Source organism: Nicrophorus vespilloides, unplaced genomic scaffold (assembly GCF_001412225.1).
Source record: "Nicrophorus vespilloides isolate i.1.1-1 unplaced genomic scaffold, Nicve_v1.0, whole genome shotgun sequence".
NCBI classification, from domain to species: Eukaryota; Metazoa; Arthropoda; class Insecta; order Coleoptera; family Silphidae; genus Nicrophorus; species Nicrophorus vespilloides.
Genome location: NW_017098574.1, coordinates 244,643 through 270,693, shown reverse-complemented (window position 1 = coordinate 270,693; position 26,051 = coordinate 244,643). Strand labels below are relative to the sequence as shown.

The window sequence follows — 26,051 nt, the reverse complement described above, 5'->3', positions numbered from 1 at the left end:
GAAGTGCGATAAAAACACACCAACTACTTTCCCACGATACAAATTACCAGAGAAAATTGAACCGATATTACCAATCAGAAGAATGATTTCCGTTGCGATCAATGTTAGGTAAACTGTAGGATAAAGTATATTTTGTAGCTGGGTGATCTTTCCATGCAAAGAGTAACCCACTGTTACGATAAATTTCAGGAGCATCAGGATTCCGAAGAAGTACTGAGGTCTGCACGTGCTCAGATCATTTATGTCGAATCTAGGAAGCACAGCTAGACACTTGCATAATATGTACAACGGCCGCAGACACTTGATGTCTCTCCTGAAATCTTGCTTCAGCATTCTAATATACACCGAGTTTCTTCACAGTCGCAATACCAAATGAAAGTTGTATGTTAATATTATGAAAACAAAACGAATATTATTTATATATACTTCGAATACGAAGATAATTACGTAACGGTAATTTGTAAATTGTTTGTTCGTACAGTAGAAATAGTGTTTACAAAGAAAAAAACTAAACTATATTTGTCTCGACCGGCAAAGTAATAATTTCAGGAAATTGAATATCATTTGGAGATTAGATGCACGAGCCAAATAACATATATTATTCATGACCAACATGCTACCAAATATTTTTAAACCAAATTAATTAAAAGCCCATTAATATTATTCTTAATTAAACGATCACCAATTATTATTCTAATTTTATGAAGTCGAAAAGAAGACTGCAGTCAATAACCCCATTTGTATACATTTATTATGTGTACTACAAAGGTTACTTTAATATTGTCCTATATGAAATCTTAAAAAATATAAATTATGTCAGTAGAAATTTTCCAGAAAATCGAATTAAGTCAACTTACCTTGTTTCTGCAAAAATAAAGTACGTATTTAGTAATCAGTTTCCATAGCAACTATTGTTTCTATACTACTTCTCAGTTGTTTGTTACCAAAACTCGATCACGTCGCTATAGTAACAGAAAAAAAAAACAAAGTCCTTACTTCATTAATTCTTGTTCATTCTGATCATATTGATGAAGATTTTGAACTGTCAAGCTCTTGAGAGATTTTAAAGACACTATATCGAAAATACTCACAGGATCAATACATTTTGAAACAAAAATAACGGAAAAGAAAATTACAAAAAAAAAATCTTTCAAAACAGGAAAATAATTCAAGGATAAATATTTAAAAAGAAAACAAAAGAGAATTTTGATAATGAAAAAATTTATTTACAAAGAATGAATTAATATATTTTCTGTGTATATAGTATGTATATATATAAACAACTTTCATATTATTTCTTTTAAATAATTATTATTGTAACATTTGGTATATAAGTTAATTTGGATATAGTTTTTTTTTTTTAATTTATAAGTTTTTATTATTTTTTTCCTTTTCTTTATTCACGTATTAATTATGTTTTTTTTTATATGTTCTCCTATAATATAGATTTTCTTCACCTAAACAACATTTATCAAAGTGGAACCATAAACGAGTGAACAACAAAGTTTTCTTCAGAGCAGCAAGAAAATTGAGGAGGAAAAAGGTCGCAAGTTTTTTTTTAAACTACAAAGAACACAAATCAGGAAAAAAATACATTTCTTCATCATCGTCTTCAGTCGAGAAACACATCTGGAAATGAATGCCCACATATATGCACACGCAACAAAGAAAAAAATGATAACACAATCTATCCTCATATATTACAAGAAGTTTTTCAGTACAATTTCATAACATCGTTACAAAAAAAAACACATAAATGCTGAAATAGGAATGCAGTCATATAGATTTATATATATATATTGTTTTTTTTTTACTTTATATATATTCTCGTCTTAAAAGCTACGATGAGGAAACCGAATCTGGAATGGATATAGTTCGAACGAGAGAGTACGGAGACAAACGAAAAATAAAAGGTGTTCGGATAAAAAAAAATGAAAATCAGCGATCGAGGTTAGTAAGTAACTTAAGTAATCCTTCTACGAACTAAAAGAAAAAGAGAAATAAAAGCAAAAAGCGTCATTTGCAAATGTAATAAATGTTTGCGAAACAAAGAATATAAATTAAAAGTACAAATTCGATTTGATTCACTCTCACGTGAGCAAATAACAGTTACCTGATTCTTTAACAAACGAAAGTATTTATTACTCAAAAGTGATTTTAAAAAAAAATATATGAAAGAGAACGAAATATATGCATAAAAAACATGTTACTTTTGATTATACGCTTTACTACAAACAAAAAAATATATATAGAAACAACAGAAAAAATTAAATAAATTAATTTAAAAAGGATGATCGATGATGAAACGAACAGAACAATGCTAATTTTTTTATGTAATCTTATACAGTCGACATAACTTAATATAAATACACCTTAAGTTGTAAGTATTGTAATTAAAAAAAATTAAATAAATATCCAAAAAAAAAATTATTTAAATATAAACAATCATTTCGCGTTCAAGAAATATAGTAATCATATTAATATTATAATAAATAATGTACAGTTTTTTTTTGCTCTTATAACATGTATTATATAATTTAATTTAATATATATAAAAAACGAATTGTAATATTGCTCAACATTGATAAAACAAATAGAATCCGATTCCGAGTATTTCAATAATAAACATATTCAACACCTACTTGGATATCATTACAACTAAAACGAACGAGAACAACTCTTCTTTTTTTTTCAATTACTATTTTGCTCGTCACAAGCATATATTTTTTTTCAAATCCGTCATTGGAAGGTAATATAAACTTAACTAATCAAACGCAACGGCCTTTGTCACATATCTTTCTTTCTTATTTTTTTTTAAATATAAGGAACTTTGAAACTCCAATTGCAACAATACCCAAATAAATGGATACACATCTCTTTCCTACAAGAAGAAGTCTACACACTTTTCTATTTGAAACGTAATAGGGAGCGACAGCAAAAAAAAATGTAATTTGTATAAATCTATATATATAAAAAAAAATAACTGAACTAACATTTACCCTGCTCTCAATAAACATAGAGTAAAATTAAATCACATGTTTTTTTATATAATAATAATAATATTTATATATGTATATGAACAATTTTTAAACATCATCATCATCTTCATGGTCATGGTACACACTGACTTATTACACAATATGTATATATCATATATTTTACTCAATATATATCACTTTGATAAGAAAATAATAAATGTACAGAATACAGAGACAGTTTGACACATGTGCTACGATTCATATTTATATATATATATTTATATAATGTATATGTATATATCACACACATTTTGTAGTATTTTATACAGAAAAATATTTTGCTTTTTTCTTTAATTTACACATCTTAAAGGAAAGAAATTCATAATGGTTTTTCTCTCTTTAATTTTTTATTTTTTGTAATGTTTGATGTAGAACAGTAGTGTGTATTTATAATATATACAAAGATAATTGCTTAGCAAAGATATATTTTCCTTTTTTTTTTCTTTAGTTTTACTCACTGGGGGAGAAAGGAAGAAATCCGATTGGAAATATAGAGAATAGAACTAACCGAATGTTGAATAAATTAAGGGATAAGTCATGAAAAATAATAATGTCCTAAAAATCACGACAGTAGAAGTAGTAGTTGCGAGCATTGAACAATTGTAATTCGTGCACCCATCCAATTAATATTATAAAGTAAAAAATCATTCTTACACCATAATGGGAGTCTCTTCGCATTCGCCGACAACTTTCACAGGCACGTCCGACGAGGTTTGCCTCCTCAGCTTCTGCATGTTGGATTGTCGCGCATCTCCGCCCGATATGGACCTAATGATTGGCCGGTTCAGTCTTCTTGGTTCTGCCACGCACGAGATGTCATCCAAGCTGCCATCACCATCCGTCGACAGCATATCATCATCAGAAGTGGCGTGCGTCAACGTTGGTAGGGTGGATGTCAGGTGCTCCTTCTCCTTCTGGATCTCTTGGATGTGGTTTTCCAGAAGGTTCTCCTCTTCCTCGTTCGACGACACTGGTTGAGGTAACAGCTCGTCCGGGCTGAAGACTTTGGAGCTTCGTAGCGAGGACAATCGATTGGTAGCCGCTTGACAAGCAGTATCCAAGGTGTCTATATCGTCCAACGTGTTGCGAATCTTCTGAAGTTGCTCCGTGATTATAGTCTCTATACACTGGGTCTGGCTACATATGTCTAGTAGGCTGTCCTGTGCCGGAACATCTTTATTGGTACGTAGGATGCATGGCGCGAAAACAATGGCAAGAGACGCAGCACTCATCCTATTTACTTCTTCGTGGAGGGCGACCCGAGCCAAATGGAAAATCAGGCGCTCCATTAAATCATAATTCGCAGTAGGCAGCTTCTTCAAGATCTCGTAGAGCGTTGCGACTCTGTCTTGCGGATTACTTATATTCGCTACAGTTAGGAAGTTTTCATAACACTCGAAAGTCAACAGAGGTTCGGGCATTTCTCGCAGAAAGCACTTTAACACCGAAGCTAAAACATGCACTTGGTAATCGGCAAAATTCACTTCATCCTTGTTCTCCTCCATTTTGAACTTGAGCTCCTTCACTTTGGAGCTGACACCCGGCTTCCTGTAAATCCCTTCAATGTAAAGAAAATACATTTCAATGGTTGCCAGAAGCCGTTCGATGATCACAGGTATCTTGCAATCCTCTGAGAGTAAAACTGACAACGGCACGCCGAATATCTTCTTGGAATCATGCGCTGCTAGTGTAGCGTCCTTCGTGCAATACGTGGACTTCATGTAACATTTCTTGTGGCAGGTCATCTTACACGATTGACAAACTAAACTCTTCTCTAAAGGCCACATGAAGAAAGAACTGCAAATTTCACAGGCGGTCGGAATGTTAATGATTGTCAAAAGGAATGTGTGGCCGGCATGCGTCGTGATCTCCTCGCCCTTCCGCTTCTTATCCTTCTTTTTCTTCGTCTTGCTAGGCTTTTCTGGTTCTCCGCGTGAAGACATGAATTCATTCATGAACCCTCTGAATGCATTCACGCCCATCGTCACCGGGAAATCAGCGTTCTGCTTTTGCTCCCTTTGGCAGACCGTGTCCATAGCTTGCATGAAATTCATTATAAGATCCTTGTACTTCACACTATAAGCTTCGAAGCCAGTTTTATTCGCCGCGCTATAAAACTGGACCAGATTGTCTTTGAATTCACGCAACGCCAGTTTAAATAACCTATCCACCTCGCTCGGCTTCTTACCATCATCTTTTTCAATGCAGCAAATCTTCTTGGTTATAAAGTCCTGCATCTCCTGCAGTTCTTTGGCATCAGAAATAATCTGATCCGTGCTATCAGTAAATTCAGACGTTCGATAATTGAACTTAGTCGTGGTGCTTGCATTATGCTGCTTGTTGATGTCGTAAGGCGTTCGCGAGGTCTTCCTATGTTTCCTTCTGCCCGGTTTACTGCTCTGAACTGTGTTTCCACATGGCGTCTCCAACACTTTCTTGTTCTGTATGCACTTCGGATGGAATACCATTTTGCATTCCGAACATTTGTAGCTATGCGTATAAGATTGATCCATTTTATCGTTGCACGATACGCATTTATCCTCCGGATTGAATTTCTTAATTATCCTAAACTTATGACCAGCAATGGAGAAATCACTGCTAGTCTGCCATTCCATTTTAGTTGCTTGACCTTCTGGATGATCACTAAAACTGCTGACTTTCGTCGCAGGATCAGAGTTGCGTCGCTTGAGATCCAAGCCTATTCCTGATCGAGTTCTCTTCGGTGTCAACGATTTGTTGGACAAGTCGGATTCAGCAATCAGAAGCTTCGAATTATCGGAGTAGTCTTTAAGATCGCGCATTTGTATGTCCGGTGGGTATGTGCCAACAAATTCGTCGATCGTGCCTAAATGAGCAATCTTGTCAAAGGCCGCGCTATCCGTTACTTCTTCTCCTAGACTTTTCACGTGACTCCTCCGATTATTTCTGCTGTTCCGAGAAGGCGGTATCGGGAGGAATCCCAGCATCTGCTTCGCCTTGTCCGGAACATGGTCGTTCTCTTTATCTGGTTTGTGAATGTCTGTACCATCTCTACGTCTGATTGGTGCCAAATTGATAAACCCTTCAGCCTTCTCGCGTTTTCCAGGTAATGCATATGATGATAAGCCTATGGGTAAGGCTCTGGTAACATTTTTATGCGGTGCTTTAACGGGATACGGGCTATCATCGAAACTTGGGTAAGTAGATTGATTATTGCCGCAATGAGGTGGCGCCGACTGTATGTGATGACTTGATATGCTGAATTCTGAATCCGTCTCACTTTTGGTGCTTGTAGATGACCACAGCTCGTGTTTCGAATATGGATTCGAATCACCGCTGCACGGAACGCCTGACTCGCTGAACTGTGATTCATAACTACGAACGGAATTTAAAGAATCTTCGCTACCCTTCTTGGTTTCATAGGTGTAATGGATGTCGGAGAGATCAATTGTCTTATGAGCCTTTGTAACTTTTCTCTTCGTTGTAACCAATTGTTCCTTAGGTTTTACAATCTGTTCTTGATTATTTGCAACCTTATTTTCAATTCTGAAAGCAGAACAAAACAATTTATAATAATCATAAATCAATCATAATAGGAAACAAAAACTTATTTTCAGGCACAAAATATTATGTACATATAATATAAAAGTACCAAATTCTTCAGCTCTGTTTATGTGCAGTTAGTCTTCAAATTAAAACTAGCAACATTGATGATACATTTGCAGTATTATTCCTTTGAAATATGAAAATTTAAAAAATGAAACAATGCTAAAAAAATGGCATACTGCTTACCACAGTGCCGTTATATGGAGGTGTCTTAAATGTACAATCTATCCGTTAACCCCCCCAAATTTGGAAATGGCGGACGTTCAAGGAGCCCTGGATGACCACCGTGCGGCATCAGCCCGAACTGTGGCATCGGCAGGTCCATGGCTCCTGGATCGACCACGTGACGCCACCGACTGAGCAGATCTGCCAAACTAAAGCGATCAATGTTCAGCTGTGCCATCACAGACACACACCTCCGACGGTATATACATGCCCGGGGTATATATACTTCACCCGCAATTTCAACTCATACTTTAGAGCCTAACATAAATTAAAATAATTACGAGATTACCTTCACAAATACTATAAACAAATTCTACAAAAAGTTTACATTAATGTTAAGGTTACATGCTATTTCAGTTAAATAACAAAATTGTTATTTAATTGTTAACAAAAATAGATTTTTTAACAATATCACAGATTATAGTACCATATTCGTCCGCTACAACCACATATTCTTGTATATAAAGTTATCTAACTACACAATGCTGGGGACCACTGCCATATGGAGTTTTACAATATATGAAGACTATGATCGTATGTATCACGAAAATTTGATACAAAAGGTCGTTGGTTCGATTCCCAAAAACCAACAAAATTTGTGGGGGGCGTTAAACCCGAAAGGGGTAGAAATAGGGCCAGAAAGAGATTTATATCATTAAATCGATATAAATCTCTTTAAATTAAAATATATATATGAAGACTAAACTAGGCACTTTTAAATTAAAATTTAACTTGCATTTGTATTTTCAGACAATGAAAAACATGTGATGTGACTAATCAATTCAAGATAATCTAATATAGTATCATAAATCAAAGTTTATAACTAGATTTCATCTTTAAGAAACTACTTATTTGTCTAGACTAGGACTTTCTTTGTAATATACTGACTCGAGATATAATACTCGTAGAAAGCAATTTTAATTCATACCTTTCCAATTCCATAATAACCGCAAGACTTTTAATAATTGTAATTAGACAAACTGTAATCATCCATTGTAACATAAAAATAACGAAACTAACCTGTAAGTAGGATAAACCGTAGAGTTGGAGTTGTACGTGGTCACCGTGGGTAACGAAATAGCGGCTCGAAGTTGTAATTTGTTCCTTCCATTATTCTCAATCTCTCCTCCATCTTCCAATATTCCGCTGCTCCTTAAAAATAACAATGAGCAATTAGATTTTGTTTGTAGGTAAAATATTAAAAATACGTACTCATCAGAATCTCGTGCCTTTTTATCACGTTCTGGGTAGAATTTATCATTCTCCAGCTCCTCCTGGCTCGAACCCTTACTGACAAAAGCCTCATCTGCTCCATCAGATACTAGCAATCTACTATTAACAGTCATATCCTGGAAAATAAAACATGTTAATTTTTGTTTTAATCCGATAATAACATGTAAAACGCACCTCTTCCTTCTTGTTCAACATAGCTTGCGCTTTCAGACTGGCGTACAATTTCCTACCAACATACCCCCTTGCGAGAGCTTGGAAGCAAACTATGGCCTTCTTCAACTTCTTGTACCACGAGCGTACTCTGTATCCTCGCCAAATCTTCTGTATCCGTAAAACAGCGTTCACCATATTCGACAAGTTCTTCTGCACCATAAACATGCGACAATATGATTGCAACGTAATTACAGCATTTTGTATCCGCAGAAAACGCTGTCGTTCCAAGCACGCTCGGAACCATCGCTGTAGCGTCATAATGCTTGCCATGATCTGCTGATGCAATTTGCTGTCCAACTTATCCTTTTCCGACTCCCTCAAGAAAATCTTACTCGTACCCACTTGGTAATTTTCCCTATCCAAATTCAGCGTGGACAGGAAATTCCTCACATCATTCTGTGAGCTGAGCAATCCTTTAGGTAGAAGGATTCGGTATAGTTGGATAAATTCGTCGTAGGTCAACCGCACGTTGAAGCCAGCCCGGCGGATTCGCACTGTTTCCAGCATGCCCGTATATCGGAGCTGCCTTTGCACGGTCGGCACATCGAAGATCTTCGGGATCTTCTCCGAGTTTGATTTGATACAACGAATGAAGAAGGGATTCGCCTGATTCAGTGTCTCCATCAGAGATTGCAGAGACTGCTGGAATTGTGCAGTCACGGTCATCGGCTGTTTGCGAGCTTTGCCAAGTTGGCCTTGATTGGATGGGGTTAATCCAGTTCTACCCGCTAAAGTTTTCACCGACTGCAAATTTTTCAATCCCTTTTTGCCTCTCTCTCTAGGTCGGAACGATTTATTTTTCCTGTAAATCAGTCAGCAATTAGTACCGTTCGTTGCGTAAACAATTTTCCCCACAAAAAAATACAATGAAAAGAACATGATTCACAAAGGAGATAAATGTATATCGAAAGCTTAAAGAAGGCATGCGATCATGCAACATAAAAATATGCATAGTTTGGATCATTCCGCATAAAGTTTCATCAAATTCAGACTCTTATTTATATAAAGATTTAAAGCAAATCCAAAAGATCTTGATTGAATCTATATATCTGAAGTTTGCAAAATATCTACAATAATGATAAAACATATAGGTATAACCTCCACCAATAACCACGAAGCTGCAAATTAAGAATATTGCTAGGAATAGTCCACCACCACAATAGATCGGTACACTTTTGTTTTTTTGTTCTTTTTTTGTAAAAAATCTATGGTGGTACATACATAACGATTTGATTGGCGCGTTGCATAGCCATGGCCTGTTCAGGCCTTAAGACCCTATCATAATTGGCCTGGCCACTGCTGTTCGTAACGACATCCTTGCGACGTGATCGATCGTTCTCGCCACTTTTGCCTACGTTACTGATCTTACCGCGGTTATAAAACTGCGGCCAGGAGAGCCTGTACTGATTGTTAGGAACTTCGGTTTCGTTGTTTCTGCTTATTGGCTGATATAACATATTTCGTTGTTTGCCGAGGCTTCACAGAGAGAGGGAAAAAAACAAAATAAATAAGTCAAAACAAAAGGAAAAGTAAATGTCATGCCTTAAAAAACAATGTAACATACTGCAGCACCGAATACATGCATTCCACATAATAAAATGAGATGATGTATTTTATGCCCATCCCCATAACTTATATATAATTAATATATTTTTGCTGATCTATGTAAGGAAATTATAAAAACAAAATACTGACAGATTCACCTAAGAACAAACCGAACACTCTCTGAAGAAACAAGACTCAAAACAGGGTGATCAAATAACAATACTAAAGAGAAAATAAAAAATATATATAATACAACGATTCGTTCACCGTCTTAAAACTTACGCAATTCTGTTAACTGTGAGGTTCACAGCGGAAACTGTCACAAGATGGCTACAGAATTAAAGAAAACCAATCAGACATGTTTACTAGTCTTGTGACATTTTGTATAAATAAGTTAGATTAGCCATCGATAAATTGACTTCGGTAATTATTAATGTAATTTAGTTAATGAGAGAAGGACCTATTCACCTAATAATGTTTTCATTCGGAATGTGATTCCTCTGGTATCGCTGCTGGATGTTGTTCTTGTTGCCATCGACTCTTCCCTGTCGGTGGCGGCGGCCTGCCTCGTGGAAAGCAAAGTATGCACGGAAGAAGGCGCGAACTATTGCCCACCGGAAGACGGCCACGGGATCCGCGCCCACCAGTTCTCTAACAAAAGCCATAGAGCTGTTCTTCAAAACACCTACGATGTCCTGCCGCATCAGGTCGAGATTCTTTTCCCGCATATTCGTCACTTGGTACTTCACCTTGCCAGCGTAGTGGACAATTATGAACGCCGGTTCCTTCTTCTGCGGCTTTTGGTAGAACTTATTCTCCTTATGGACTGTGTTGAACTTCTGCAGAAGCGTTTCGTTCGTTGCTCCCGGAAAACTGAAAACCGTCAATTCGATATAGACTACATTTTCATATATAAATACAATTTAACAAGTTTACTGCATGATAACTTGTTGATCATTGTTATACTTTCGATAATTATAAGATCTTCATTGATAAATATTACTTAATTAGAATAATCAAACGTTAAAAATATGTTTATAGATTTAAAGTGATACATGATTAATGAAATTGTTTACTTACTTGCATTGGTCGTCGAGCAAACAAAGCAGTCCGTTCGGTTTGCCTTCAATTAAATACAAGCATCCCGTGTTGTCCATAAAATCTATGTTCTTCCAACGTATATTTTCCTTCCTATACTCCTCCTGCTCGTACTTGAATACATGCTGGTTGAAATAGTGCTGTAGGTGTTCGTTGGCGTAATTGATGCAAAGCTGTTCAAAGCTATTGCACGGTCCGAAATCTTCGAAGCCGAATATGTCCAAGACACCAATAGAGTTCCCTTGATGTTCACGAAGAGTGTCCTTCTTTGAAAGAAGCGCGTGGTTCACTTGAAGCACAATCCAATCGAACAAAGCTCCATATAAACACTTAGCCATCGCGTCGCGACTCGCTATGGCTTCTGGAAGCCTGTAGTTAATGACCAGAGTTTCACCAGAGGCTCGTGCTCTTTTCGCGGTCAGGGCCTGCATCAAGGTTTCCTGTTTCACGCGAAGCAACTCGGAAATGAGCGCAACCACCTCGGGGTTCTTAACGCCAACGGCTTCATCATGGTGGTAGGCGGATTTGCGTGGCTGAAACTCGACGTTGCCGAGAAGGAGAACGGCGGACAGCACGGAGAATAAACGACGTTGCTTCTCAGCTGTGAAACCGACCATTTCCATCGACTGTTTCAACCTGGAAAACTCGTAACTCTCGTCCACGTTCTCCAAACTCGAGCATCCGTTCTTGTTCAAGTAATTGTATTGATCGGGTCGCTTCAGATGGAGTATTTGTCGCTCTTGTTCGTTCGCTCCTTCAAGTAAGTAATAGAAGACATGGTAGTTTCTTTCGTTCCTGCCCTGCGTGCAAATACGCGACTTCTCTAAAAGGTACTTCTGGACAACCGCCCCGTGCACCATTCCATTTTCTTTGTAGTTCACTTGGATGAACTTTCCAAATCTGCTCGAGTTGTTGTTGTGTGCTGTCTTGGCATTCCCGAAGGCTTCAAGCACAGGTCCCGCGCTCAAGATGGTCTGCTCCACACCGCAGCCATGCGTCCCTTTCTGGCTCAATGCGGTTAGGTGATGTAAAAGAAAATTCGTGCTCTCCGTTTTACCCGAACCACTCTCACCACTAATCACAATACACTGGTTCTTCCTGTCCTTCAACATGCAATGGTACGCAGTGTCCGCCACGGCGAAGATGTGCGGCGGTAGATTAGGCCCCAATCTGCGGTTCTGGTACAACTTCACATATTTCGGGTTATAGATGGGATAGAATTGAAATGGGTTCACTGCTATAAGTATCGATCCCACATAAGTGTATATGTGCTCGTTCATGAAGCGGTTCTTCAGGTTCTCCAGCAGCGTCTCCTCATTCAGATCGGGCAATTGACATAAATCCGGGTATTCCCTATCTTTCGGCTGGTAGAGGAACCGGTTAAAATAGTCTTTGATCAGCTGAGAATCCATCACGAAATTGTCCCGCCACACGTAGTCATTAGCCTTTTCACGCAAATAAAACTTGTATGTACTCGTCTTCGATGTGTGTATCTTTGGCCAGAGCATCATCAGCTGCACAGGGCTCTCCGCCGGCTGAAGACATCTCTCCTTGCATTCCTGTCCCGAATTGTCACCTATAACTTCCGCCAACTCGTAAACGCCACCGGGAGTCTCCCTAAGGGACAACTTATCCACGATGCAAGAAACTATCTCTTCAGCGGTCGTCTGCTTGCTAGCCTCGACGGTAAGGGCCTCGTATAGGTCGGACAGGGCACCAACGTACACCTGCACTATGTAACGTTTCGTCTCCGTCATCTTCATTTACTTCGAAATCTCTCGTCTGACAAGTCACCTCGTCTCGAAACTAACTAATATTCCGTTCGTGTTTCGTTTATGTCTAGACATTTTGGACTCAGGTTATCGCCTGAACCTGTCGCATCACATATCGTCGTCGTTCATTTTTCGTTCCCCAAATACGTTCTATTTGTCTCCTCTCCAAAAATCCTGCAAATCAAAAAACAAACATACAATTAGCATCTAACAAACTAAGTATTATTATCTAAGAAGCAAAAAACAAAATGAATATGTATTTTTTTTGTATATCGAAAATTGCATTCAATGCCAACATCAAACGTAATTAATTTAATGGTACAGCAGTTTTAAGCTTGAATACACAGTTTCCCAAGATATTACGTAAGGTAATTGTTTAAAAATTAAAAAATAGATGTGTTTGTAACGAAGACCCGTTTCCTTGTTAAGTGTATAAACGTATTCATTGATGTGAATTCAAGCTTTGTAAAAGTTATTTTCACTCCTCTTCGAATATTAATAATAATTGAATTGTATATAATGGAATTGTATCTTTGAGGCGAATGCATGCAAAACTATTATTAGCAAAGCCTCGTGTTTAGAATGCGTTCAATTGTCGCCTCGTCTCTCGTTGTTTGAAAATTGTTACCCAGCCAAACACAATAGATTCTGCACAAAACGCCATATAATAATAATATATATATATACACACACCTATACATAAAGCAGACAGGCTTTTCTTCGACACCGTAGGCGAATCAAGTTAATAACACTGACCCAGAAAACTTATTTCCAAAAACAGTAATGTCACAACAGCCAGGAAGTTTCGCGATAACGAAAATTAACTTCGAAGAGACTACCTTGTTTCTCATACACGTTTGATTCGATTTTCCTACAAATCACGTTTTCCTACTCACAACAAACTATATTAATAACTTAATGTTGCGAATCAATATTGGAGTAGATCGTAAATCAGCACAGTTCGATTTGCATTGTTATCAAACAAACGTTCGTAAAGTACGGCGACTTCATTCATGATTATCGTATTTCAATTCATTGAAAAATCGATTTTCAGAAATAAAAGGTACTCGGCGGCTGTACACAGTCTACGTTGAAAGCAACTATAAATAGAAGATGGAATAGGCGTGTTGTGCAGCAGATAAGAAACGTAAAGAGTCCAGCGCGGTTAAATCACAATTCGCAAATAATGCTTCAGTGATGTAATTAGAAAGCAATAACAGACTGTTAACAAACAGAGATTAGGGAAATTTTACAGCGCTTGCCAAAATTTCAATAACATTATTCCTCGTTATCAGAATTAAGTCAATACCAAATTAAAATAAAACTTCCTTAATTATTAAATTAGTCTTATCGTAAAGCAAAGCTAATCCCACTAATGGTATAGATTAGTTAAAAATTTACACAGTTTTAACCATTAAATATTTTAATTTCATATTTCGCAAATCTGACTAATTTTTAACTATTTTTACTTTCAACTTTAATAGAGTTTATTTTTTTAAATGGTAATTGCTTCCAGTTTATACGTCAAATATTTGTGATACTTGCATTTGTTGTTGCCGAGCTGCAAACAGTATTTTGGGAACATCTCGTTTATTTATAAGCGTTTCTAAATTGAAATTTTATGTCGGAAACTGTCCGTGCATTATATTAATAAGTTTAATATAAACACATTTTCCCGGTTTACTAAATATAAAAATATTTACATACTGTTACAAAGCAGGTCTTACTTGTTATATTAATAAGATTTTTAATTAGATTTTCTATTATAAAATCTTAATTAAGTGATATCATTTAGTGTTATAAATTCAAATAATTATTACCGAAAATATGTGTAAGTACATTTATTTCATATATTCAAGTTATCAAAATAAAATATAAAATGTATGTTTCTGATCTAATCAGAATTCCAGGAATTTTCATGAAGGAACTGTATTATCATTTGCAGCCAAACGTTCATAACCGAATCTCAAATATGTGAATTTAAACAAAGAGTGCTTTGTTCCGTAGGACAAAAAAAGCAACAATTGTGTTGGCCTTAAATTAGTCTAAGTGATTAATTTTTTTTTTTGCATAAATCCCGAAGCATCGGATACCTAGAATGCATTACTCATCTAGACTACACATCGCGCTAGACAGACAACAGTAATGATTTCTCATTCCAAAGTTCAAACAATAAAGAAACACGTTTATGAAAAGCGTGAAATTAACAAATTTTAAGGGTAACATTTCTTGTGTGTAAACGCATTTTGTTAATTTGTAGAATGTTTTTGATTCTCTTAATTAAAACGTGCATTGTTCAACTAAACTAATCAAATTTGTTCAAAGTAATTTATGAAATAACTATATTCGTAGCTAATTAAGTAAAAGTTAATTTCTAGCAAATTAATCTAAGTTTTGGTTAGTGCAATTAGTTTAATAATTAGACAAATTTAAATATAAACAATGAGAGCATACATAAAATTTATTTCTATTCGAATACAACAAAACTAGATAATCTAATCATTTACATAAAAATAAATAGAATAGATCAAATTTCTATTGTACTAATTGAAACATTTTGTCTGATTTATTGAAATTAACGATAACAATAATCTTTTAATATGGATTTCCTGCAAAATACGATTCTATTATTGTTTTGATTGAATAATCAATGATTTATCACTTCTTCTTTCGAAAGTTTACATAATACTTCTGAATGATAATGAAAAATGGTTTAATAAATATTTATGACCTAAATAATCAGTATTTTGCGCAAAACTGTAAATATTACTAAAATTGAATCATCTAATCTATTATGATTAATTATACTACTAAAATAACGTTCAGTTTTTAATATCACGCAAATTGAGAAACTTTTTTCAATTTTATTTTGCGATATTCGTTCCTATTTATCTAATTATCCAATTAAAAAAAATGTAACAAAAACAGAAAGTATTATGATTAATATCTATAAATTTCCTATTAATAATTGGAATATCACAGATTGTCGTTAATAATAGAGCTACTTTCAAAGTTTATTCATTATTTGTGATCCACTTAATTAAGTTACCAAAATTATAGACAAATCTTTAGAAAGTGATGATGTATAAATAGCTTCTTTTTTTTTTAAATCAACCCTTCATAGACCCTTAAGAAACATGATAAATAGGTTTATACAAAAAAACCTGTGCAAGATTCTGAGAACCCCCACAGGTTGTTTATTTTAAGAAGCACCGATTTAGAGACCATCAAAAATGCTTTTCAGCCTTGTTTAAAAGAAAATGGGTTTTTAAAATTTACAAAAAAAAAACTGTCTTTAAATGTAATTAGTTAATACATCATTATTGTTAATGATATCTTAATATTATTAATAAATTAATTAGAAGACAACAATACACTTGTAATTAAAAATCTTTAAGTACTTTATTTGTTAATACTACTGTAATCTCATCACCAACCATGACGTTCTTTACATTTTATTGCGTATGGTTTATTGGTACTACTGTAAATCATCTACGTTCTACTAGTGTTAATATTTGTCCCGCGTTGTCAACTTACTACCTACATAGTCTCCTCATAGTTGCCAAACTTTAGAAAGATTATAAAATTTATTTCTAATTTTATATTTTTAAGAGCCCTACTTTTTGGTTTATAAAAGATTTTTTTTATTATTTTAAATAAAATATAAACTTCCTCTATTCATATCAGAAACTAGAATGTCTATTGTTAAATTATTTTATTGAATAAGTAAAAGCTGTAAGAGATTTTCAAGAAATTTGTAAAACATACAATTTTTGCCCATCATTCCACATTACAACTTTATTCGTTACTTTTGCTGATTCAAATTATTATCCTCATTCCATCATTCGGTCAACAAGAAAAATAGAGTTGCGCATTTTTTTGTCGTTTTTATCTTGTTTATATATAAACTTTGATATACAAACTGACTAACACATAATTTTATAAATCCGTTCATTTTTATCTCCAACATGCTTAATCTGCATCTTTTCACACCATAAATAATAATTAAATGTATTTTTACTAAGTTAAATGTTTTATAATACAATCGTTGCTTTATTTTCTTTTAATGTATTAACTAATTTGGATAAAAAAAAAGAATGTATTTCAATAAGTTTTTTCTCTTTTATATGTGAGTGCACTTAAAGTTTATTTATTGATCATCAAAGATCATTGAAATATTGAGAGAAAAACTGGAAAACATAAATATAAAGTTCTTGTAAAAAAATATATAATTAACAATTAAAGTATTTTTGGATATGATGAAGCAAAAACACACTCAGAAAAATTAGAGAACTTAGTATTGATAAATTAATTCAACAATATATCATGTGTAAAGTTTAAGTTAAGTTTAATTAAAATAATTTAGTGTAATGGAAATAAAATTATAATTGCTATCAATTTTTATTTATTAATTTTCAAATCATAATAAATTTATAGCAATAAACAAAATTACAAAAAATAATATCAAAGTTTGCTGAATATTATTGTGTAAGGTTTATTTCAGAAAGGAAATATAATTAAAAAATAAACAAAAATATTTTCCTGAACATTGCTCAATATATTTAATTCATAATTTAGTAATTACACAAATGAATCATTTCATACTTGCAATGAAGTAATGAAATGCAGGAATATAAAAAAATCAATGATTGCTTGATATCGACTAAGGTTTGTTCAGAAAGGGAATGATGTCATTAAAAACTAACATAAGATAAAAATTGTACTTACAGATTGACAAGTGTGTTGATAAATCACTCAGCAATTGTTTAATCACATAAACTGTATGACATTTAGTGCATTGCCTGTTTTTTTTTAATGAGAACACACAGATAGTGTTGTCTTTGTGAAACAGCACTCGAGCACATATGAGCTTTCTTCCTTAGTTTGTGGGGTGGGTGTGAGTGTATGTATGTTGGGGGCTCGATACACCTGAAAACATGAGCAATACTAAAATATTTGATTGCAACTGATAGGATAATGATGATATCAGGCGATATGTATATAATTGCGCGAGATAACTGGAACCGAATACGAAAACAAGGGGGTTGGATTTGCACTTGCTACTGGTTCACTTTGGGAGGTCGTCGATGAACACAACCCGAACGTCGAGCATTATTTGGGTCACATGTTGCTTCGATTCCAAGACGCTGGGAACGGGGGTATAAAGGGCGCACACACACACACAGAAGGGGACCGATGTCTTCGCCCTTTTCAGAGCAGTCCTATTGCTTTTTTTTTTGTTCACAGTGGGCTTTCTTTTTGGACTCCTCGATTCGAATTCGATGCTGGTGTTTGCGTGTGAGGCTATAGGTGTACGTGTGCATGCGTTTGTGTGTGTATGGGTATAGGTATGTGTGTTAGCCGCCTTCGCGTGAGGAAACACTGGAATCGGGGTTGTACCGTGGATCCTTGTAGGCTGGAGCTGTTGAATTTCCTTCTGGGACTTCGAAAACTGCACCAGACACTAGTCCAACTGCACGGCAACCTCAAATCGACGATCAACTATCAACACATTTGCGACGTATCCCATCTCCGTCCGTCTCTCTCCCGCTCATCGATACTTGCATATGTGTGCGTGTGTGTGTGTGTGTGTATGCGTGTGTGTATGTATGTATGTATATATATATATAGATATGTATGTGTGTATGCAACACCCATAAACAGTGGAAAATATTAAGACATGGACAACGCGAACGTCGCCGCCCATACGAAGGGGGCGCACATAATATACCTGACCGGAAGGGCCTACGTACCTTCGATCGCTCGGACACTAACTTTTTGCGTTATTTACAGATCGGGACGAAAGCTCATTAGGTTTGACACTTGTTAGTGAGTTAGTGCGATTCGCAGCACGGGCGATTCTCCATTTTTTTCTTCGTCTCTCTCTCGCTCCCACCTGACGTGACGTTCCCGTCTCGCTCGCACGTCGGACGGGTCCGGACGGGCTGCGCGAGCTGCGCCCGGGCGCCTCCAGGGGCGCTCCCGTCAAATCAAGGCCAGGTCACGTGACGGAACGCGCGCGAACTATGAATCACGAGGAAGGCGCTTCCATTTTGTTCATCTCGTCGCAACGCAGAACGATTAAAAAAATAACACACACACACACACACTCACATACGTACAGATACATATATCGCACACACACACACACATCTAACTAACGAATAACAGCAGATCCACTAATTACGTATCCCATTCTTGTCTGAAATAGAATAATTGCTATCTTTGTTACGGACGCATATCCGTTACATCAGTCCGGCACGAGATGCACCTACTCGCATATTTTTTTCTTCATATTTCGAATTTCGAAGGTCTTAAAGTCGCAATTACACTTCTAATTAAACTCAGATCCTTCCTTTGCAACACCACGTTAAAACTTCAATTTTAGAAACAATCAAATCCAACCCATTAAAAATCTTACAAGAATATATCAGAAATCTAGACTCTTTCATAGCAGTAACTAGCAAATTCTTACTTTATATCAATTATTTTTCTTTAATAATTCGAAATTCCTTAACAAAACAACAATAAAACAGACAATAATTTCATCAATTGTTATTTGTCCAACAATTAAATCTAATCAATTACGAATCTAGAAATATTTTAAGATTACATTTTTTCTTATTAATAATTTACTTATATCTAATACCAATTGAATTGATTCATTTCATCAATTTTGCAGCCAGAAATTAAACTCCTAATTATACTCTATTTTTTCCTTAACAAGATTACGTTACTTATTTTATTGTTGGTTGTAAATAAAATAAGTAATTCAACTTTTATTCCTTTACTAAACTACATTAATTTACTATAATATTAGAGTTCAAATAATATGCAAAATTATTACACAATAGTTTAACAAAAAGACTAAATTCATTAAATTGTTCTAAATTATTTCACATATTAAAATTATTGAATGTTTTATCACATAAATTTAACAGTGAACAAAATAATTAAACAAAAATATTAAAAATAAATAATTTATTACAATTTCATTAGATTTATAGTAATAATATCAATTTGTTTTGAAAAATAAATTAAATTGTCTACAATTATTTCTTTTAATATAAACAAAAAAAAATGTATAAGATCGACGCTGTGAAAACTGTAACATAAAATATAAAACAGGGTAAATTGGTTACATGTGCGGCGTTTAGAAGAGGAAGAAGCTATGAAGCCAGAAGCATGAAACGACTTCCTAGAATTTCTGGGGAAATCAGTCATCCAAAACAACGCTGACCTTACTTGGGATATAAGTGGAGATACAGATATATATTTTTTCCCTGATATTGTTGCAAGCGGAACATACATGTAAACCATGTGAGTCACAGTTACGTAAATTATTGTTAAAAATCTTGTTTTTTCTCCTTTGGCAGAGCTAAATAATAAAACTTATCATTAAATATACAGTGTATACGTAAATTTGTTAAGTAATTTGTCTATAAATAATTGTTACCGATTATATTTTTTGAAAATTTTGCGACGTCCTACTTTCTTCACGCTTGCCACATGTTGGCCATCCTCACTTTGGTACAACAAATAACTAGAATACGTACAATTTAGAAGAATTTTATTCTTATAATGCCATACGAATAACGAGTTAAACAACGCAAGAATAGTCAACGTTGTGTTTTCCATCTGGGACCTCAGATTAAAGTCACACAAATACGAATTCAATTCATTATCTAATCAGAAAATTATCAAATAAACGAGTATTAATTATGAAATTAGAATATATAAGTATTGCGTTGATTTGTTTGGAAATATTGAAGTTGAAGTACAAATATATAATCTCTTTATACAGTCGAAATGCATTTGCAACCGTTGGGAAAAATCATCACAAATCATTGTTGAGGTACAAAATGTAAATGTTGTTGACCAAATATTCTCAACCATAAGAATGGATACCTGCGAGGATTATGTATATAAAAAACACAATGAAACCCTCAGGTATAGATTCGACCCAAACAACATGGTCAGGTAATGAGCGAAATCTGTACGGTCACTTCTGTCATTCAATAGGTATTTATTATCCCCCATTTTTATACTATTATGAGCACTATTCTATTGTTACCTTTGTGATTGCATTAGTTTTATATGACTTGAGTCGTTACGCCAAAAATAGATTATCTATGGATTATCCGCATTACATTTTATTTGCTTGAAAATTGCCGCTCATCTACCAACTTGCTAAAATGCATAGAAATAGCTTTCAATGTTAAGTGTTTAATCTTTTAGTCTATCATTTATTAATATATTAATAGTTGAAAATATTATTTCATCAAATAAAATTTAAAAATATGTTGACAAATTTAAAATGTTATGTTGTCAATATGTATTATGTATACAATTAATTCTTTTATTTTTATAATGGAGCCAAGATTGGCTTATATAATGAATTTTTAAAACGTTTAGAATTATAATATTTCACAAATAAAGAAATTGAACAAATTTATTATTTCCGTAGAAAAAAATAAATGACCTGTAAACTTTCCAATTTGTTCAGACGGATGTTATTATAGGCAACCAAATGTACACGAAAATCCTAGTAAATTAGTAACACTTCCCGTCTTCAATATATTTAAAGTGAAAATTTATAAAATTAATGTATTTAAATATCTGAAGAAGATAGATTTATTTAATTAAATTAAGTAGTAACTTCTGTAAGAAGATGATTATATAACACAAATTAGAGAAGAAAAAATTGTAAAATATTCGTCTCATTCACTTTATTTATTTTTATTCAACTTATTTGTGAGTTAAATAAAAAAACATATTTTGTATGTAATAAAAAACTAATTTAAAATAATTTCCTTTCCATTATTATATCAAGTCTGCTTGTAGTTAAATATTAACATATTTTCTTAATTAATGAAATGTGTATACATTTTTTCTCATGACACATATTTGTATGACATGCATTATGTAAATCTTATAGAAAAAAAAAACTAGTTTTTAATCACTTAAATAATAGTTTCCGTATTTGTTGGGAAAATAAATTAATTATTCACTTAATGCTTATTCACAAACTTTTTGTGGGCTATACCATAACGACTTTTAATTGCTGAATTAAATTACATACAGCAGGATCTGAGCAATTGTGTTAATTGCCTTAATTGTTCTATTAATAAACTATCAAAACATTGCATAACATACGCGAATTCTCATTACTCATACTCATTCAAATATGAAACATTTAGTTTGTTTTCGTTTCAGTTGGTTTAACAAATTTAGTAGTCTTCTAATAGAATTTAGTATATGAAAATTATTATTGCATCTCGCATATTTCAAATAAATGATTCTATATATTTATTTAATATTTTATTTGCATATTCTATCATCAAATTGGACAAGTTACAAATGGAAAATTTATAACCAACTTTATGTGTGTCAACAGTTTTTTTTATTAAAGGCAATTATCAATGAAATTTCAAACTTCAGTGAAAACAAATTTGAAGAAAATATTACTAAAAAAATATAATAATTATGAAATGTAATATTCTCAATATAACATAAATTCTAATTATTTTATTCTAATTCTAATTAATATTTAAATTACTTTGAACTCCATTCTCTTTATACATGTATAATATTTAAATAAATTTAGTAATGCATACAATATGACTTTGATAATAAAAACATATTTTTATTAAGTCTTTCTTGCATTGGGTTTCTTGCAGTTAAGACCAAATAATTTACTATTTAATAACAAAACTCTTTTATTTTTGTTGTTGATTTAATATTATTTTATATATAGAAGCGATCATACACGTTTTGTAGTGGAATTGAGTAAGGTTTTATGGATGATGATGATTATTTGATAACTATGACTTTTTGTGTAAACGTAAGTAATCTTGTAATCAATTTATTTTTATTAAAAAAGTAGTCATTGCGGTTAACAAAAAATACTATATTTGTATATTGATTCATACATTTAATATATATTAGCAGAAAAGAGGGGTTGTTCAACTCTGAAATATATACACAAAAGAAATGATGTACAGAAGAGACGTATTTTTTTACCATTTATTTAATTACGAAAAATATCCTACTAATCTTTTTTTTAACCTTCATTATTTTTGCTTTGTATGTTTATTTATATTTATCATTATTAATCATTTGTATTACCTTTTCATATTTTTTTTTTAATTTATTAACATCGAGAGAAAAAAGAATCGTAAAAGCCATAAGAGTTCAGAGAATCACTTGTGCCTTTTTTACACACCTACTTCACACTCAAAATTATCTTTCCTTCTTCACATAGTTACAATTTATTTTCCTTTTCTTGGGGTGGAGAAGGGGGGTAGGGGGGTCGTTGGTAAATTTTATTTTGCTTTTTCTTTTATATATAAATTTTCATATTCAACAAACGAATGTGTAAAGGGGTGTCAATTTTATACGATTTACAGTTCCGTATGTACAACAATATATCAAATGCACAAGAATATATCAAAGCAGTCAATAACGTAATAGAAATAATAATAATAATCAAAATAACCATCCAGAGAACAGAAACAGTAAAGGAAAGTACAAAATTAAATAGAACACAAAAAAAAGAAGAACAAAACAAAATTATATTAAGGGGGATGTGGGGAGTCGTGGGAAGTCTCGCTGAGAATCCCGTCTCTTGGATTTTCATTTTTATTTTCACCGTCGCAAAAAGGAAAGAAAATTAATTGTAATATTAATAATAGAAAATAAAAATGATATAGTTGTATATTAAAAAGACACAACAGAAAAATATATATTTGTTTATATATATATTTTGTATATGTATAAAGGGAATAAGGGCGTTCTGCTTGAAACGGCGGAAACTACTACTAATTTACATGCTTGTAATGAGTGGACACTCTATAAATCAAGGAAATAATATAGATGATAATTAGGAGGAACGAAATAACAAATTGTAGAAATAATAAAATAAGTGTTGCAAAATTCAATAAATTGTGCCTATTTCACTATTGTTGATCACTGAGAGTCTCCGTTTAGTTAAGTTCATTTTTCATTCGGTAGGTAAGTAGGTACACTAGAAATTCATTTCATTTGTTGTGTTTGTATATATACTTTTTTATAAATATATATATGTATATATACATGTGTGTGTATGTATATATACGAATATACGTGTAAGTGTAGTGCTTTCGCCTCAATGATATCGCCTGGCCCCAAACGCATGTATGTTCAAACAGTTATTAATAAATAACTTCGTAGACGGTGGCTTTTTTGTCGCCTGACCCCGTGACAATGTATTTGTCGTCGGCCGAGATGTCGCAGCTCAGTACGCTGGAGGATTCCTTCGACTGAAATAGATTGAAATTAGATTGTGATTGAGTCGGATCAGAGTTGTTTGATAATACTTGGAATATGCTGGCGCCGTAGGGTGTCCTCCAAGCGTTCAGGAGGTTGTCTTTCCCGGTCGAGACGAACCATTTACCGCAAGCGGCGAACCTGAGACTCAGGACACAGCTTTCGTGAAGGTGCAGCTGGTACTTATCAGGTTTGGAGGCATGAAGTACTTCGACATGCGAATTCTCCATACCCACAGCTAACCACTCGCCTGTCGGACAGTAACCCAGCGAGAAGATCTGGGAGCTGAAGTCGTGCTGCTGAAGTTGCTTTCCCTCTCGGAGATCCCAGCTGCGAACTGTGTTGTCCAAACCTCCGGTCCAGAGCTTTGTCCCGTCGGAGGAGATGTCTATGCAAGACGCCCCGTCGGTATGACCCTGGAACTGCCGCACGAGAGTCTGGTTGTGGAGGTCCCATACCGCGATATTGCCATCGGAGCAACAGCTGAAGCACACTTTGGAATCGGGGCTAATAGCCAACGCGTAACAAGCGGGTGCACTAGACGTGAGTTCTGCCTTTATCCTCGGCGTTGGACTTGCCAAGTCCCAAATCGACAAATTACTAGCTTCACCACCGACAATTAAAGTCCGTCCGTCCGGCAACAATTTCACAGATCTTATGTAGTTATCCCTTTGCTGCAAAGAAGGAAGAAACAAAACAGAAATGAGACCATCGTTACGCAACACTTTTTCCAATTACTTACCAGACAATCCAGTTGGGACACCGGGCTTTTCGACCCTGGTTGGCTGATGTCCCAAACTTTAACGCATCCCTTTCCACCAGTATATACATACTTGGTCGGATTCGAGATGGTTACTGCGCACACAACTTCTCCATGGCTCAAGGTATTTATTTGTCTCGCATGCCTTGGTATACCTGGACCTACCAAGGCATCTGACGGAAAGGGAACCGGCTGAAGTTGCCCTTCTCCATTCATATGAAACGAATACGCTCTGAAAATAACAAAAGAAAAACGCAAACATTAACACATCATCCTCTTATAAACAGTAAATTCTTCAGAAATAGAAACATATAAAGTATAAACAAAAGTGTAATAATTAGGTTTAATATGAATATTCCTTGATGGTCGTAACATTTCATATTCATGTTACGACCATCAAGGAATATTATAAATGTTTGTTGTGGGTGATAATTATTATAGCAATCAGTAAAATAATAACTTTTGGGGATGTACTTACGGTTTTCCACCAGGAATAGCACCTAAGCCATTTGTGGCGATACCTGGAGTTCGTGCATGGGGATGACCATCATAGCCTATGAGAGGGGGCCGTCCGTACGGTGATTGTGCCACATTATTATAAGGACTCATGTGCTCAGGTCCACGACCACCGGCTAAGGCGTACGGTGGATACTGGCCCATGGCTCCAACTTTAGGTCCGCCACCCGCAGGCCCAGCGCCTAAATTCGGCGTTGTCGATCGGGGTTTTGAACCAGGCGTGAGGGGTTTTTCCTACAAAAAAAAAACAAACACATTTTGTCTCATTACAAACCCTTAAGTAAAGTAATTAAAAAAGAACTCTCTCTCGCTATATCATCAACAACGACGTGTGTTTCCATAAACAAGATGAAGTAAAGAATTTTATAATAAAAAAAATAAATAACCCAAGTGTAGTACAAGTGTGTGCTTAGCTTACATCTTTACTTTTCAAGGAAGGCGTGCTTCTGGAGGATGAGGAGCCGCTTCGGCTCGGAGGTCGTTCCATCTTGACTTTGTCACCGTTCGTGCTACCGTTCTCTCTGATCTCACCGCCGCTGAGGGCCGGATGTTCTCCATTCGGATGAGGCGATTGAGCTTCCTGCAAAAAAACAATACCATACAACCATAAGTCATCCATCCTGGGTCAGATTTTACTATTATTATAACAAACCTCATTCGCCACGTCCACGACGAGATCCTGATCGCTCTTTTCTCCATCGCTTTCCTAAAACAGACAATAATAAAGACAATCAATGACGACGATGTTCAGAGTGGAGC

The 26,051-nt window shown here is 34.5% G+C and overlaps 2 protein-coding genes across 9 annotated transcripts in view; both read right to left on the bottom strand.

Annotated features, from left to right (window-relative positions):
- Nucleotides 1–3,306: 3,306 nt before the first annotated feature.
- On the bottom strand, nucleotides 3,307–18,669 carry LOC108562786 (unconventional myosin-IXa-like). Of its 6 annotated transcripts, none has more exons than XM_017921220.1 (10): nucleotides 18,463–18,669; nucleotides 17,438–17,638; nucleotides 10,920–12,883; nucleotides 10,308–10,712; nucleotides 9,516–9,770; nucleotides 8,256–9,096; nucleotides 8,061–8,197; nucleotides 7,869–7,994; nucleotides 7,777–7,803; nucleotides 3,307–6,563 (listed from the first exon to the last, which is right to left on the bottom strand). In XM_017921220.1, the coding sequence occupies exons 3-10, from the start codon at nucleotides 12,698–12,700 to the stop codon at nucleotides 3,689–3,691; spliced, it is 6,447 nt and encodes a 2,148-aa protein (XP_017776709.1). In that variant the 5' UTR covers nucleotides 12,701–12,883; nucleotides 17,438–17,638; nucleotides 18,463–18,669; the 3' UTR covers nucleotides 3,307–3,688. The 6 variants fall into 6 exon arrangements, with proteins under 6 accessions (XP_017776709.1, XP_017776706.1, XP_017776707.1 ...); XM_017921217.1 differs by having other exon boundaries at nucleotides 3,308–6,563; nucleotides 7,869–8,000; XM_017921218.1 differs by lacking the exon at nucleotides 18,463–18,669 and adding an exon at nucleotides 18,110–18,284 and having other exon boundaries at nucleotides 3,308–6,563; nucleotides 7,869–8,000.
- A 4,764-nt stretch (nucleotides 18,670–23,433) lies between these two features.
- LOC108562790 (protein groucho-like) overlaps nucleotides 23,434–26,051 on the bottom strand; it is a 114,006-nt gene continuing 111,388 nt past the window's right edge. For all 3 annotated transcript variants that reach the window (XM_017921227.1, XM_017921229.1, XM_017921228.1), the window contains exons 9-14: nucleotides 25,945–25,998; nucleotides 25,711–25,872; nucleotides 25,255–25,526; nucleotides 24,759–25,008; nucleotides 24,067–24,690; nucleotides 23,434–24,009 (exon numbers count right to left, since the gene is read on the bottom strand). In XM_017921227.1, coding sequence (XP_017776716.1) covers nucleotides 23,902–24,009; nucleotides 24,067–24,690; nucleotides 24,759–25,008; nucleotides 25,255–25,526; nucleotides 25,711–25,872; nucleotides 25,945–25,998 — 1,470 coding nt within the window. In that variant the 3' untranslated portion in view covers nucleotides 23,434–23,901. The remainder of the gene's footprint in view (nucleotides 24,010–24,066; nucleotides 24,691–24,758; nucleotides 25,009–25,254; nucleotides 25,527–25,710; nucleotides 25,873–25,944; nucleotides 25,999–26,051) is intronic.

Coding starts and splice junctions, on each gene's coding strand:
- LOC108562786 (XM_017921217.1), bottom strand. CDS start 12,700: ATGAAGATGACGGAGACGAAACGTTACATAGTGCAGGTGTACGTTGGT. Junction 9,771..10,307: donor CCGAATGAAAACATTATTAG/GTGAATAGGTCC, acceptor CTCTCTGTGAAG/CCTCGGCAAACAACGAAATA. Junction 8,001..8,060: donor AAGGCACGAGATTCTGATGA/GTACGTATTTTT, acceptor GTTATTTTTAAG/GAGCAGCGGAATATTGGAAG.